Source organism: Physella acuta, unplaced genomic scaffold, assembly GCF_028476545.2.
Source record: "Physella acuta isolate Inbredline_101_S28 unplaced genomic scaffold, ASM2847654v3 ptg000402l, whole genome shotgun sequence".
Taxonomy (NCBI): domain Eukaryota; kingdom Metazoa; phylum Mollusca; class Gastropoda; family Physidae; genus Physella; species Physella acuta.
Genome location: NW_026731921.1, coordinates 322,682 through 337,086, shown reverse-complemented (window position 1 = coordinate 337,086; position 14,405 = coordinate 322,682). Strand labels below are relative to the sequence as shown.

At 32.6% G+C, this 14,405-nt stretch overlaps 2 protein-coding genes across 3 annotated transcripts in view; one reads left to right on the top strand and one right to left on the bottom strand.

The window, feature by feature from the left end:
- LOC131942366 (uncharacterized) overlaps positions 1–9,315 on the top strand; it is a 28,502-nt gene extending 19,187 nt beyond the window's left edge. For both annotated transcript variants that reach the window (XM_059302202.1, XM_059302201.1), the window contains 10 exons: positions 2,099–2,160; positions 3,628–3,683; positions 3,819–3,966; positions 5,125–5,232; positions 5,478–5,637; positions 7,068–7,211; positions 7,311–7,492; positions 7,860–7,992; positions 8,245–8,294; positions 8,643–9,315. In XM_059302202.1, coding sequence (XP_059158185.1) covers positions 2,099–2,160; positions 3,628–3,683; positions 3,819–3,966; positions 5,125–5,232; positions 5,478–5,637; positions 7,068–7,211; positions 7,311–7,492; positions 7,860–7,992; positions 8,245–8,294; positions 8,643–8,756 — 1,157 coding nt within the window. In that variant the 3' untranslated portion in view covers positions 8,757–9,315. The remainder of the gene's footprint in view (positions 1–2,098; positions 2,161–3,627; positions 3,684–3,818; positions 3,967–5,124; positions 5,233–5,477; positions 5,638–7,067; positions 7,212–7,310; positions 7,493–7,859; positions 7,993–8,244; positions 8,295–8,642) is intronic.
- A 3,602-nt stretch (positions 9,316–12,917) lies between these two features.
- On the bottom strand, positions 12,918–14,131 carry LOC131942363 (uncharacterized). The gene is made up of 2 exons (XM_059302199.1): positions 14,057–14,131; positions 12,918–13,954 (listed from the first exon to the last, which is right to left on the bottom strand). The coding sequence occupies exons 1-2, from the start codon at positions 14,097–14,099 to the stop codon at positions 12,969–12,971; spliced, it is 1,029 nt and encodes a 342-aa protein (XP_059158182.1). The 5' UTR covers positions 14,100–14,131; the 3' UTR covers positions 12,918–12,968.
- Between the last annotated feature and the right edge of the window lie 274 nt (positions 14,132–14,405).

The window sequence follows — 14,405 nt, the reverse complement described above, 5'->3', positions numbered from 1 at the left end:
ATATTTTTTTTTTAAAATTTATTTGTTTTAAAAGTTTAAAATAGTAATAATAATTTCACACAGCTTCAAAGACATGAACATCAATTGTCTATATAGTAATTAAATAGAGAATATAAAATGGCATACGAACCAGACTAAAATAAGGTTTGCAAACTCGGTTTCTTTTGACTGCTTAGTTTACTGTTCTCCATTCTCAGCTGCGAAGTCAAAAGTTCACATTGTAGCCACCCATTGTAGAAAGAAATAGAAACGACCGTGGGAGAAAGGTCTCTGTAATGCTGCTACTGATCGATCATTCCAAAATTTTCCATGACACAAAATTAACCCCTGGTGATGAAGGTTCCCTGCCCTTGATTTATCCGCCAGTCCGGTTGGGTGGGTGGAAGTGTGTGTGTGTGTGTGTGGGGGGGGGGTGAGGTGTGTATCTCTTCCTACCATTCAGATTGAGCCCTTTTAAAACCAGAGAAACATCAGACTGTTCTAACATTAATTTACTCAAGGGCTGATCGAGTGATGTTTCGCTTCGGACTGTTTTAATTAAAGTTTTTTTTTCTATTCCTTTTTTGTTGTTAATTAAGTGAGAGTTCCCAGTCTAGTTCTTAGCTTTGTTTGAAATATTTTTTTAACTCGATGTCACTGTATTTTTAAAAATAAAATCTGAATTATTCCTATTTTCCCCATAGAGTCGATCTATAAATAGCCGTTGCTACTCGTCTATTTTTTCTGTTCTTTGTCTAGTCGTGTTAATTAAAGTATGATTGCTTTATTTGTTGTGGCTGTTTGATTTTTGGTTTTTAATATTTTTCCAAGTGTTGGCTTTGCTTTCTGTACTAATATACAATGTAAATAAATGTGTTTCTCAGTTTCTTGTATATTTCGTTTACACGTTTGACATGTTATTTTAACATTTTGATTTGACTTAGTATTTCGTGAAACTGGTGTTGTATTAAAAAAATTAGTCTGTATGCTACTTCCCTTTCTTTTGGTGTAATGTGTTTATTATGTTGGTTTCTAAATGTATCTTTATGTCTATTATATTGTGTTCCCTGGCCCAACTAATTCTGGTGTATAGGGGTGTCGCTTGTTGTTTGATTAGGATGTCGTATATTTTTTGTTTCTTCCCCAATAATGCTTTTGTTTCCTTGATATGTTGCTAGCGTTTCTTTATAAAAGCTGCCTATGTCATTTCCCCCATAGTGTGGTGTTATGATGTTTAATTTTAAAATGCTCTTTATGTTTAACCCTATGTAGTATTGTGCTAATGGATGATAGTATGGTTCTATCCTTATTGTATCCAGATGTTTTAATCGGAAGGTGTTTATTTTAGTATGAATGTCATGTAGCCCTATACCTCCATTTGATTTGTTTTGTATTAAGGTTTTGTGGCTAATGTTTCTTATCGTGTTTTTGAAAATGAACTCTCTAATGTGCTTGTTTGTTTTATAAACGAGTTGGGATTAAACAGCAAGTGCTATTTAGAAAGTGCACACCCTTGCCACTACTCAACGCATTTTCGTCAGTGGTAAACATGCTTTTGGTTAGTTACGTATTTGTTTGTTATCATCTGCCATGCAGCTAATATTAATTATTAGTTATTACTTTAAAATTTTCACAGCTTTTAGAAAACCATTCACTATAAAAAAAATTAGAATTATTTTTTTTCATCCAAATGTTTTTTCGATTATTTTTGTATAGTTAAAGAATGGAGAAAATTAAAAGTTTAAATTCTTGGCTTAATTACATCCCTTTAATTGGTGAAACAGCAGTTAAGTAGGTCAATGTTTGTTTTAAGAAGGCAATAGTTTTCCAATTTGTCAAATAGATAAAATAAACATCTATTTATAAATTCTAAAAAATTACACTATATATATATATATATATATATATATATATATATATATATATATATATATATATATATATATTTATGCCTATCAATAGATGCTAAGTATAACGACCAGATGTGAGATGATATAACCCATGCAAATTTTCCTTGTCGTTGCCCGCATTAATTAAGCACATAGGCAACTAAATTATCATATGGATAATGAGCTGTATACATTGACACATTTTAACGCAATATCAATCTTTATTTCAGATATAGAGTACTGTAAAAAGAATTTTTCAAAATTATTGTTTGACGATTTAGTTGAAGTACCAGTAAGTATTTATTTTTACTTTCTCGTATATACGAAGTATAGAGAAAGTATTGTAATCGTGCACAAAAATCACTTGAAATTTTTACAATTTTTACCGTTTTATACCTCAATCCTTCATCATATCCGAATTATAGAGGACTTATTTTAATCGGGCAAAAATTATCAATCCAGATTTATCAAAATTAAGAGGTTATATGCATAATCCAGTCTGAAAAATTGGGCTTTGCAATTCTGTCCGTATGTCTATGTGTCTGTCTGTGTGTGTGTGTGTCTGTCCGTGTGTAAACACGATAACTTGAGTACCGTTACAGCTAGGTTGATGAAATTTCATATATACGTATTTTATCAAAATCGTAGATCCGTATCAACTTTTGAGCGATTTCCGATAACCGGAAGTGGTACCTTTTCTACTTTGAATTTTTCAAAAGCCTATAACTTGAGTAGTATTCTAGATAGATAAATGAAATTTCACATGTAAGTAAAAGATCTAAGTTTCTAACTTTTTCAAATTTTGTGTGATTTCCGTTGACCGGAAGTACTAATTTACGCTATTTTCGATTTCTCAAAAAACGCATGTAAATTTAAAAAGTACTAATAATATTGCGCACTATTATACACATTTTGTTTTGGTGTTCGCTTGGTCCACAATTATTTTGTCTACGAGATTCTATTATATTTTTAAAAGTTTAAGTAAACAAAAATCATGTCTATATTCCAAGTTATATAAGAATATTTGAGAAAGTTTAGGGGAGATCACTCCCGGTTTATTTTTTTACTTTCTCGTAAACGAAATATAGAGAAAGTATTGTAATCGTGGAAAACAAAATCTAGATTTTTGCAAATATTGACGTTTTACACCTCCATGAGTCGAAAAAACATAATTTTGCAATCTTGTCCGTATGTCTGTGTGTGTGTGCGTGTGTGTAAAAAATCGACTTTTGTGGACGCGAGTGGACTGGGCGGGGGGGGGGGGGGGGAAGGAAGGGTTCTGTTCAATGCGGAAGTCCACAAAATACCACAATATACTTAACTTTGATAATTTAAAAAAATAAATAAAAAAATGCACATAAGAGATGTAAGAGATGTTACCGAAAATATCAAATCCCTATATTACATTCTAAGTTAATGTACAAAGTGCATGTAAATGAATTAGTAATTTTGCAGCATGTATTGAGAGGTCTACTTAAATTTTTGTGGATGTCCATAATGGGGGGGGGGGTCGAAAGTTGACGCGTGTGGACAGGGGGAGAGGGGGGGGGGTCTAAAATACTAAATTTTTGTGGACGTCATAAATGGATAACCCTTTTCTTAAAAAAAAAATCAACAACCCATAATTTGAAAAATTATCATGCTTTTTAAAGCAGCATACTCTAAGAACTTTCTGCCTAAATATTTGTCTGCTCTTACTATGTTCCTTATTTGATAATGTTATTTTCTGTAATTGCAAAAGCTCTTTTAATATTTTCAGATCAGTGATGTAAAAAAGTTTAATTCCAACTTACGATTCAAAACAGGCAGAAGAAGGTTTATAGTATTTATTACTCTAACGATTCGTGACTGTTTGAAATTAAGCCAGTCAATTCTAAATTGTTTTTTAACCGCAATAATTAGAAATTAATTGATTGCATTTTTTAAAATGGAAATTTCTTTTCTTTTTAGATTATCAGACTCAGGTGAATCTGACAGTAATTGGGGTGAGATCAAAAATGTTTATTCATTGGCAAATGGGAATTTATACTTCAATCGACTAGTAGAACAGTTCAACTCGGCAAAAGAAACCCGTGGACTTTTATTTGCCACACAGAAGGTAAGCTAAGTATTCTAGTTTAATGATATTCAAGGAAACCTAGTTTTAATGAAATTAAATTACTTCCAATGGTTTATATTTTAGACAAGTTGCATCAGAGAAACGAAAACAGACCTTAAGTGTATATTGGATCTATCGATTATTTTATTGTAGTGGATTCTACTGCTGTCCGTTTTGATATAGTCAACAAGTGTAGAAGCGCACAATATTCCGAGCGTTTACGCTTCAATTTTGCACTTCTAAATCAAAACTGTAAAGGCATTACAATTTTGATTAAAACTTGTTTGAATTTTAATTAAAGAAGTTAAAGAAATAATAAGTAATTATAAAAAATATAATTTTTAGTAGGGCCAAGAGAAGTTATACATTTCGAAAGTGAGTACTCAAAAGCTCAAGATTAGTATACTTAAGTTACATTTTGCAAACAGCTGCATGCTAGGAATTAGGATGAGTTTACTTCGCTTCGATGTATGCGCACTCATAACACTCATAACGTATTAGGTTTTGTGTCCCGCGACCCTTAAGGAAGATAAAAAAAAATGTGGTTGATACTTCTGGATTGTACTCAGCATAAAAGACGAACATACAAATACATGTTTTTTCAGAGGGTCGGTATCTTAGCACCTAGGATTCGTTGATCATCCTACACAGGAGGTTTAGTTTCTCTCGTTTCTACATGAATTTTTGTATATGGCTAAAATCCGGTTAAAATGCCGATTCTGGATAAAAATTCGTTTGTAATGACATTTTTCTTTTGCGGTTCAATTTGACCTTGAGGTAGGATTTTTGGTTTTGGTTTCGATCTAGAGAAAACAACAACACTATCAACCTAGCGTCCGTTGTATTTCTCCTTCAACGGGCCATTTATCTAGTTATGTAATATTACTAGCAAGAATAATTACACAGAATTAGATGGCTTAACAGTTACTTTTTCAACGGGCCATTTACCTAGTTATGTAATATGACCAGCAAAAATAATTAAACATAATTAGATGGCTTAACAGTTACTTTTTTAATGGTACCAAGCGTATTACTATATGAGCCCTTTTTATTATAGAAACCATGAAGTAATCAGCCACAACATGCTGGCTACCGCCGACGAAAGCTGCATTTTTGTTTGTTTGAAATAACTCATCTGGGATTTTGCTGTTATTTCAGCTTTCTGAAAACAGTGTCCATGTTAGGCCTGAGGACCTCTATGTTTCTGGTGATCAATGTTTATCACTGGATTATCCTGTTGTGGCAAATCAGTGTCGATATAAGGTGGTAAGTAAGATTAACTTCTGGAATGTTCAAATATTTCATTGTGATAGCGTGAACTGAAGGATCAAGTTGGTAGTATGTAAGTGTAGCACATAAGTAAAATACAAAATATATGTTTTTTATCTTTATTATGTTTTATCGGCGAAATCATTATTGTATTCATCTCAAACTTAGTACAAAACATTGTTTTGTTGTACAGACATGTTATTATTTAATGAAATAAGTGGTTCTGTACTTATTTAACAAAGGTACAAGTGGCAAAATTTAATGGCGATGAAGTTGGATTCTTGTTTGATTACCAAAACAATCCTGATTTGGAGAAATGCCAGATGAGGGCTAAAGTTCCAAAATTAATTCAACTCGTTAGGTGTTCAGACTTAATTGTTATAACTACACAACATCTAAATGGTAAGTTAGAATAAATATTGACCAAATGTAAATATGCTACTGCTTGATATTTACATTCCACTTATTTACATTCGATCAATTTTTAATACACTAGTAAGGCAAGCTTGCAGAATTTGTATGACACATTGAACTTTCATACTTCTTGTGTTTTAGTTTAGTGTTGGCGCCAACTCTCTCACTTTACAAAGGGCGTTAATGGAGGAGAGTAGTTAAGCAGCTCACTATAATTACAATAAGGGTGTTTCTGAAAGTAAAGCTTTTTATTAATGATGTCATATAGGAAATCTTAATTAATGCATTAATAAAATATGTAAATTGCAACATTAAAAAATGTTTAATTAAGTAATGCATAGTTGTGTATGTGTCAGAAGATGGGGGAGGTGGGCTTAGGTAGGTTAACTAAATGTTGCAATGGTGTATGGGTATTTTTGTTTGTTCTTTCTTGCAGAAATGAATGTTGTCTAATTATAAGTACATTTTAACAATACAAAGGTGCACGGTAGGTGGAAGTTGGGTTAGGCTGATTGTTGGTTTGGTGTGTGGGAATGTGGTGAGGGTTAGGGTTAGGCTGATTGTTGGTTTGGTGTGTGGGAATGAGGTGAGGGTTAGGGTTAGGCTGATTGTTGGTTTGGTGTGTGGGAATGTGGTGAAGAGTTTGAATAGAGTATTGGATGACCCTAAATAGTGTAAGTTAGTAAGGTAAAGGTGAGTCCCCCTTTCTATGGGGTATGTGGTCAAGACTTTACTCTACCTAATGTGAGTTAGGTACCCATACAAGCTGGGTGAACTCAGGGACAGTCTACTGATTTTTTGTAATCGTGTGTGTTTGTGTCTGTCTGTCTGTCTGTCTCTCTCTCTCTCTCTGTTATAGAATATTTCATATTTAAGTCTTACTGAGGTGGTTATTACAATTTATCTGGGCAGTCACGTCCGTACAACTTTTGAATAACCTTAACAACCCCATCAATTGATTGATAATTGAATGAATGAAGCTTGAAAACTTAAATGCTTTAATTTTAAAAAAAATATTGATCCTACAAAAACTGTACTCTAACTAAATGCACAACGATAACTAGGCAAACGACAGATAATCTGGAAATAAGCAACAAAATTATCATATGAAAAAACTAACAACCTAACCCAGAAATATATCTCTATCATTAAAACTATAGTACATATTCTCAAGGTGCAAAAATAAAATTTCACGACATCACAGCAAATATATTATGTATAAGTTTTAGATTCTGTAATCAACTTTTGATCGATTCCCATGATATTTCATTTCTAGTTGCTCAAAACCCTTCAAATTCGTTAACTTTATATCTGCATTTGCAGCTAGTTATTTAGTTAAAAAACTCAAACAGAACAATTGAAATGTATGCGAGGAACCGTTATGCAAATTGAAGCATTTTTAATTTTCTGTCTTTTAGGCATAAAACTTTTAGAAGTAAAGGAAGCAATTGCTAAAGATGGAAACAATATATACGGACTCTTTGCTTGTGTGCTATTGTTTGATTTGCTTTGTTTACATCAAACATTTGTTAGAAAGGGATACTTGTATACTACTATTAAACGTAAGTGAACATCCGTAACATAATTTTGTCAACAAATAAGAGCTACAGTATTGCAAATTAAGGGATATTTTAAAAAAAATAAATTATCCTATTTTACAGATGATGCAATTGTTTTTGAACAAAGATCTACGTCATTCTGTATTAATGATTTTGGACCTGTAAGGAAAATTATATGCAATCAAGAGACAGCTAAAATCTTTAAAGATGCTATTTACAACATTATCAAGTTTTGCTTAGGAACAGAATTTCAAGTAGATGAAGAGAAAGACAATTTTTTAAAGGTAAATATATTATAGTTAGATGTTTCTTACCAACATGCATATATGGTTTGTATGGGGAATTGATCAACTCACTGCTAGCAGTATAATACTTAGTTAATGACAAAAAGTGCAACTATTTTATCTGTTCCTCGCTGATACTCTAAATATGTGCTTTATATAATATTATCCAGGTAATAATAAAATTAATATAAAATAATTATTAAAAAATAATATTTTTAAACGGTAACTAAGAAAACATTGTATAATGTATAAAATTGGTGTCATTTTTAAGATTGATCGTTTGTGGAAAATCTGGACAAAGAGCGGGAGTAAATAAATCATTGTAACTTAAATTCTGGAAATTTATTTTATTTTCTTCAATTTTCAGACATTACGTGCCTTAAAGATGCCTAGACAGTTTATAAAATGTGTCATTAATCTGTATGACTCTGTGGAATATGACAGCTTACAAACGTCCATTGAAAACATTCAGGATAGTTTATTTGATGATACTCTAAAAGGTAAATTTAATTCAGTTGTGCTTTAATTAACACTTTTCAGGTCGCACAGCAACATTAATTAGTTAAGATTGATGTGATTTAGACTTCATATAGTAATAGGTTATGTTAGAGAGTTCAAAGCAGCTAGTTACGGCTATCATGTGATGGTAAGTTATGGATAAAGTTATTAAGTGATTATTATTTAATTTAGTAAATATAAAATATTCCTTTGGACAGTTAACTTTTAAAATAATATTTGCTACTTTTTTTTAGAACAAGAAGCAAGGGAGAAACTATGCAATTTTCTAAATGAAGAAAATCAGGTTTCAATTTTTTTCGTATATACTATTATTTTAACAGCAGTGGAAAAATTTAACCTTATATATATATTAAGAATAAATAAATATCTATATCTGTACATATATATATATATATATATATATATATATATATATATATATATATATATATATATATATATATATATATATATCGTGGGATTGACACTTATTATGTACATTCACACTCCTGTATCGAAATCTGAAAAGCAACATTACTCGAAATGATCCAGACACCTTGTTTCACCCAAAAATATAGAAAATCAATTTGGTGTACAACTGTTAACTGAGATTATAATATACTTATTTTCTTTTTTAAAACTCTTATAACAGACATACGATGATGTGGATGTTGCCAATCCAGACTGTGGGCAACCTTTTGAAGAGACCTTGTCAGTTAAATTAAAAAAACACCTGAATATACCTCCGCAATCTGGATCAGCTTAGAAAATGTGGAGAATACAGAATATTCCGAAATTTCTTTTAGTTGTTGTTAGATACCCTGATTTTTAATCTTTCTGGTTTACTAGGTTTTATTTTTGGCGGTTGTTGTTTTAATATAATAATAATGTCACACTTTGACATTGTTGTTAATCCAAGATAGTTAATTTTCGTGATAAGTAAACAGGAAATTTAAAATATGTAAACTATTCACTATTACTGTACATTAAGTTTTTTACATGAGTTACGTTGCAGACAACGTATATTATGGATATATTTATATATATACCTGTATATTTATGTTTAAGACAATGTGACGGTCACTTCGTGAATGTGTAGGTTTCTGATTGAAATTTGTCACATAACTGAAGCATAACAATGTTGTATAGAATAGAGTAGATTGTATTATGGCTAGTGTATAACCTATTTTTGTTTGGTTGAAGTGTTACACAATTGCTTGAAATAGATGCCGATGTTCCACAAGTGACGACACTCGCCTGAAAACTTAACAAACGATTTACACGCTTGACTGCGTTTGTGGTTGAAATAAATCTGTACCCATTGAGTGTGCTTGTTACGGTGTTACTTTCAGCCCCCCCCCCCCCCCCCACATGTAAGTATGTGACCATAAACCTTCTCAGCTGGTAGTAAAAAGACAGAAAAGTCTCAAAAAATCTTACTGTTTCACAGTTTTCCCAAGAAATCATAAAAGCTATCAGAATCATATATGAAGGGCTCCAATGCAAAATTATATGTGGTAGCCATATCACTGACCCTTTGATTGTTCAGAGCGGAGTCAAGCAAAGGTTTGTTCTGTTCTCGCGGCTTTTTAACCTAGTAATTGATTGGCTGATGACACAAACTAGAGACAAAGCTAGGCATCAGATGGAGAAAAACTACAGATAAAACGAGGCATCAGATGGACACTAACAGCTAGCCAGATGATTTAACACTACTACCTTGTAACCATAAAGACATGCACGAAAAACTCACAGAATTCATTCTTTTGCTAATAGGATGAAGTCTCAAATTAAATATTGACGGAACCAAAATTAATAAACTGAAGCAAACTTTAGCAGGCAGCCAAAAAAGATGGAAAACGATAAAAATCACATTCAAAGCCAAACTCAGACTTCTCAAAAGTAATGTCACTAGCGTTCTTCTGTATGGCATTGAATTCTGGATTTCTTCCAAACTAAAAGTCTCCGAAAGATGAGTTATTCGTTGGCCAACACTTTCTCCAAAGATAGTTATTTAAGCCTATAAGATGTAACACGCAAAGTACAACAATAACGCTTAAATTGACGCCTCAAAGAAATGGGAAACAGTTAGTGGCAATGGAGACGTGGAGGGGCTGGCGCAACTGATGCAGTAGCGGAACTAGAAAAAAAGAAACACCCGGAAAAAAATATTTTGGGCCCCATATAGGCCTCTATATATATATATATACATATATATATATATATATATATATATATATATATATATATATATATATATATATATATATATATATATATATATATATATATATATATAAACGAACATAGAATACTCATTTCGGGCTTGTTCGAATTTTGAAAAAAAAATTCTTAGTTTTTTTTATTTTTATTAAAACAAGTTACAACAACACAACATTTGTATGAGTGCCACTAGTCTGTTTTGAAAAATCTCTGTTACAATATATGTCTGCCATAACGTTTCCTATAAGTAAATTGGTCAAAAGCATGAAAGCTTTGTGCGTGAAATGGCTTCTCGCGTTATGTTTATATTTATGTTTTTTTTATTTTATTTATATTATTAGTTTTAAATACATTTCCTTTTTATACTATGTTGTTCTTTATAATGTATTTTAAAAAGTAATAATTTAGAGAAGTAATTGCTTTTTACTTTGTTTAGTGAAAATCTATTAAAAGGTGCTAAAGAGCACATATATTTGACTATTTAAAAAGGGAAATAAGTCATGGAAGTGTTATGAACGTTTGCCTATCTTTCACACTACAACTCATGTATATATATTTTTTCTTTTACGCAATAGCGTGTGTTAGCTTCTGTAGAACATCACGACTGTTGTAGATCAGTTAGTTTTTTTTGCAAAACACACACACACACATATATATATATATATATATATATATATATATATATATATATATATATATAAACACAAAATACGAACATAGAATACTCAATGCTGGCCTGTTCGTTCGGAATTTGAAAAACAAAACAAAAAAAACAATGTTTGTTTTTCAATTAATACAAATTACAACATCTTGTCATGTTTGTAAGTGCATTATTGTGTTTAGTGAAAATCAGTTTAATTTTATCTCTGCTATATTAGGCCTCTTAACATCTAGTCGGTCAAAAGAATAAAAAACATGAAAGCTTTGTATAAATAAAGGTGTCTCGTGTTATGTTTATTTTTATGTTTTTTTTAAATTTATATTATTAATTTTAAATAGTTTCCTTTTTGTACAATGCCATTCTTTAATAAGTATTTTTATTAAAAAATAAGAAGAAATTGCTTTTTTTAATTTGTGTTTAGTACAAATCTATTAAAAGGAGCTTATGAGCACCCCTATTTAACTATTTAGAAAGGGAAATAAGTCATGGAAGTGGTTTGAACGTTTGCTTATCTTTGATAATAACGATAAGTTTGATTGTAAGAGAAAGAGGACTCGGCTTTCACAGTCGTTTAAAAAAAAGGGAAAAAGAATATACAAGTGCGTGGGGTGGTGTCAATAGAATAAACGTAAACCAACCACAATCTTCTTACAAAACAACCATGAAGTCAAAAATGCAAGAACATAATTTTTTTGTAACTATAAAAAAAATATTATGGTCGGCCGTGGGCTCCTAAATGGCATGCCCCCCCCCCCCCCCCGTCCGCATTACGGGATCTGACGGCACTGTAGTTCCGCCCCTGAGAAATAGGAAATCCTGTAAAGTACTACTTTCGGTCATTGGTAATCATTCGAAATTTTACACAATCAAGAGAAAATATGATCTTATACACATTTATTTATAAAATTTCCTTCATCCAACTTAAAGGGTACTCATGATATCTGTATTTTAGAAACCAAAACAGAGTTTTAAGTACCAATTCATGAAATCGGAGGCCGCTAAAAGTTTGAGAGTAATCCAAGTGTAAAATTTCGTTACCTAACTAAAGCAGTATTCAAGTTATCGTGTTCTCAAAGAAATAGACCAATGAAGAGGCGTAGCGAGGGCGAGGCGGGGGTGCGGATAGCACCGGGTGACAGCACCATTTAGGGGGTGACACCAAGGCGAAAATACATATGTACATACATGTACGCGTATGCGGCATATATTTAAATTATAGGCCTATGTAGACCGACACAAACACAAACTCTCTCTCTCTCACACACACACACACACACACACACACACACACACACACACACACACACACACACATATATATATATATATATATATATATATATATATATATATATATATATATATATATATATATATATATATATATATATATATAAACTTTCTTTCTTGTGAGGGGGGGGGGAGAGGTCGACACCGAACCTAGCGACGCCACTGTAGCAAAGTGCCACTTTCGGGTACATGCAGTCGTACAAAAGTTGAAAGGAACTTTTGCATACAATCTAACGTATATATTTAAAATTTAAAAAATCTATCTTGCTTTAATGGTTCTCTAGTTATCAACTTTTGAGTCGGAAGTACAGTACGTATCACTTCTTTTTAACAGAAATCGGTCAAAAGTTGATAGAAAACTACAAATTTGTTATAATATTTATATAAGAAATATGGTCAACACAATTAATTGACACGGTAGTCAAGTTATCTTGTTTACAGACACAACCAGACGGACAGGATGGTGAAACTAATTTTTTTCCGGCTCCGTAACGTTATAAAACGTCAATATTTGTTAAGATATCTATTGAGATTTCTGGATGATTACAATGGTGTGAAATGGCGAAAACGATTAAAATTTCATTCATTGTTCAGCACGATTAAAATCTTTCTCTATAGGCCTACTCTGTATACAAGAAAATAAAGCTCAGTATATATGGCTTGGACTATGTCTTGTTTTGTTACAACTATCAGGTGTTATTATAATTATTCAGTTAATTCAATTATATGACTAAACCTTTTTTTAGGTGCCATAATAAGTTGTTTCTAAAGTTTAAAAAAAATATGCCTTGACTGTAAAATGGCCTAATATGGGAGGAAGCCATCCATTGAAGCTTTGTGCTCCCTCATTCGCTTTTCGTTTAGATCCTCTCCCCCACAGCTATAATCCATGTCAATCATAGCTGTACTGTAGTTAGATCCACTGGCATGGGCCCCACTGTGGGGATGGTCAGTCCGCCCTAGCTTGTAGACTGGTGCGCCACTGCTCCCAGGGCATGTACACGCTGTGTACGTGTATCTCGAGTATCTACCAATCTCTTGTCTGTGTACCCAGCGACCTACAGAGACCTGCTTAGAACAGCCATGAGGATGTGACACTATGATTGCCAGCTTGTCCACCTCAACACGACTTTCATATTTTTCGTTTGCTTTAAGCCACACATCTCTAAATCTCCTAATCACATTTAAAAGTTTTTCAGGTATTTCTAAGTCATGAGTCAAACAAACCAAGATAGTCCAATCTTGGTCAGTAGGGGAGGAGCCATGCGCCTTCCACCCATAAATGTTGACTACTGGACTTTGGTCATCATCAAACCACAACCTACAGCTGGCCCGGCTCGCCTCACTTGAATCATATATTACATGTCTGGCAGTTAGTACACGAATGTGGGCAAATTTTTTTTTTGGTTTGATCGAGGTTTCACATTCAGGACATGGGCATTTGTTAACTCCTTCTTTATCGTAGTAAACACTATCTACTTTTCCAGTCCCTGTCCTCAGTAATCTTTTCCCTCTGCTGCTGTAGCAAGGATATGGGTCTTGAGTACCTACTACAAACTTTGGTCTGTGTGGACTGGTGAACTTTACGGTTATCCTTACTGTCACATACATTTCACCATTAACTACGTCATAAACGTCACTGTCCTGGTAACCGGGAGGAAGATGTTCTTTTCTAAACTTTTTTGCAGGAATAAACCCTGTATGGCCAGGATTTTTCTTACAGTTTATCTTGTGTGTGTGTAGATCTGACTCACTTTGCCCTTTAAGACATTCTTGTACCTCATGCTTTCCTGTTGACATTTTTTAAAAAATAAAATATATTTTATGATAAAAATTACAATATATATTTTTAGCAATAAAAACATGATATTGTTTATCACCATGAAACCTACCGATAAAGTACTGTGAGACGTCTTCTGGTATCGCAGGTTCCATTCCAGTGACTCGTGTGTCCGGATTCTTGTCATTGACGGTCTCTGTGAGAAATTTTTAAAAATGTTGGTTTCCAGACAGAGAGTAAGCCTACCTAGTGCCTAGCTCTAAAATATGCTAAAGCAAGAGTGACTAACAAGTCCTGTTACACAGCTGATTGCCGTCCCTGTGCTGGACACACAGTACTTAGACCTATTTCGTTTCTAGTACCTCCTTGACAAACACGCTACATTAACGGCCTTCATATAAATGTCACATAGGGCGTTACACAGACATACATACACGATTGCTAAATTAAGTTTTACTGAC

Excerpts from the sequence above, each read along its gene's own strand:
- LOC131942363 (XM_059302199.1), bottom strand. The coding sequence starts at position 14,099 with ATGGAACCTGCGATACCAGAAGACGTCTCACAGTACTTTATCG. Across the intron at positions 13,955-14,056 it reads CGTCTCACAGTACTTTATCG|GAAAGCATGAGGTACAAGAA; the intron begins GTAGGTTTCATG and ends AAATGTCAACAG.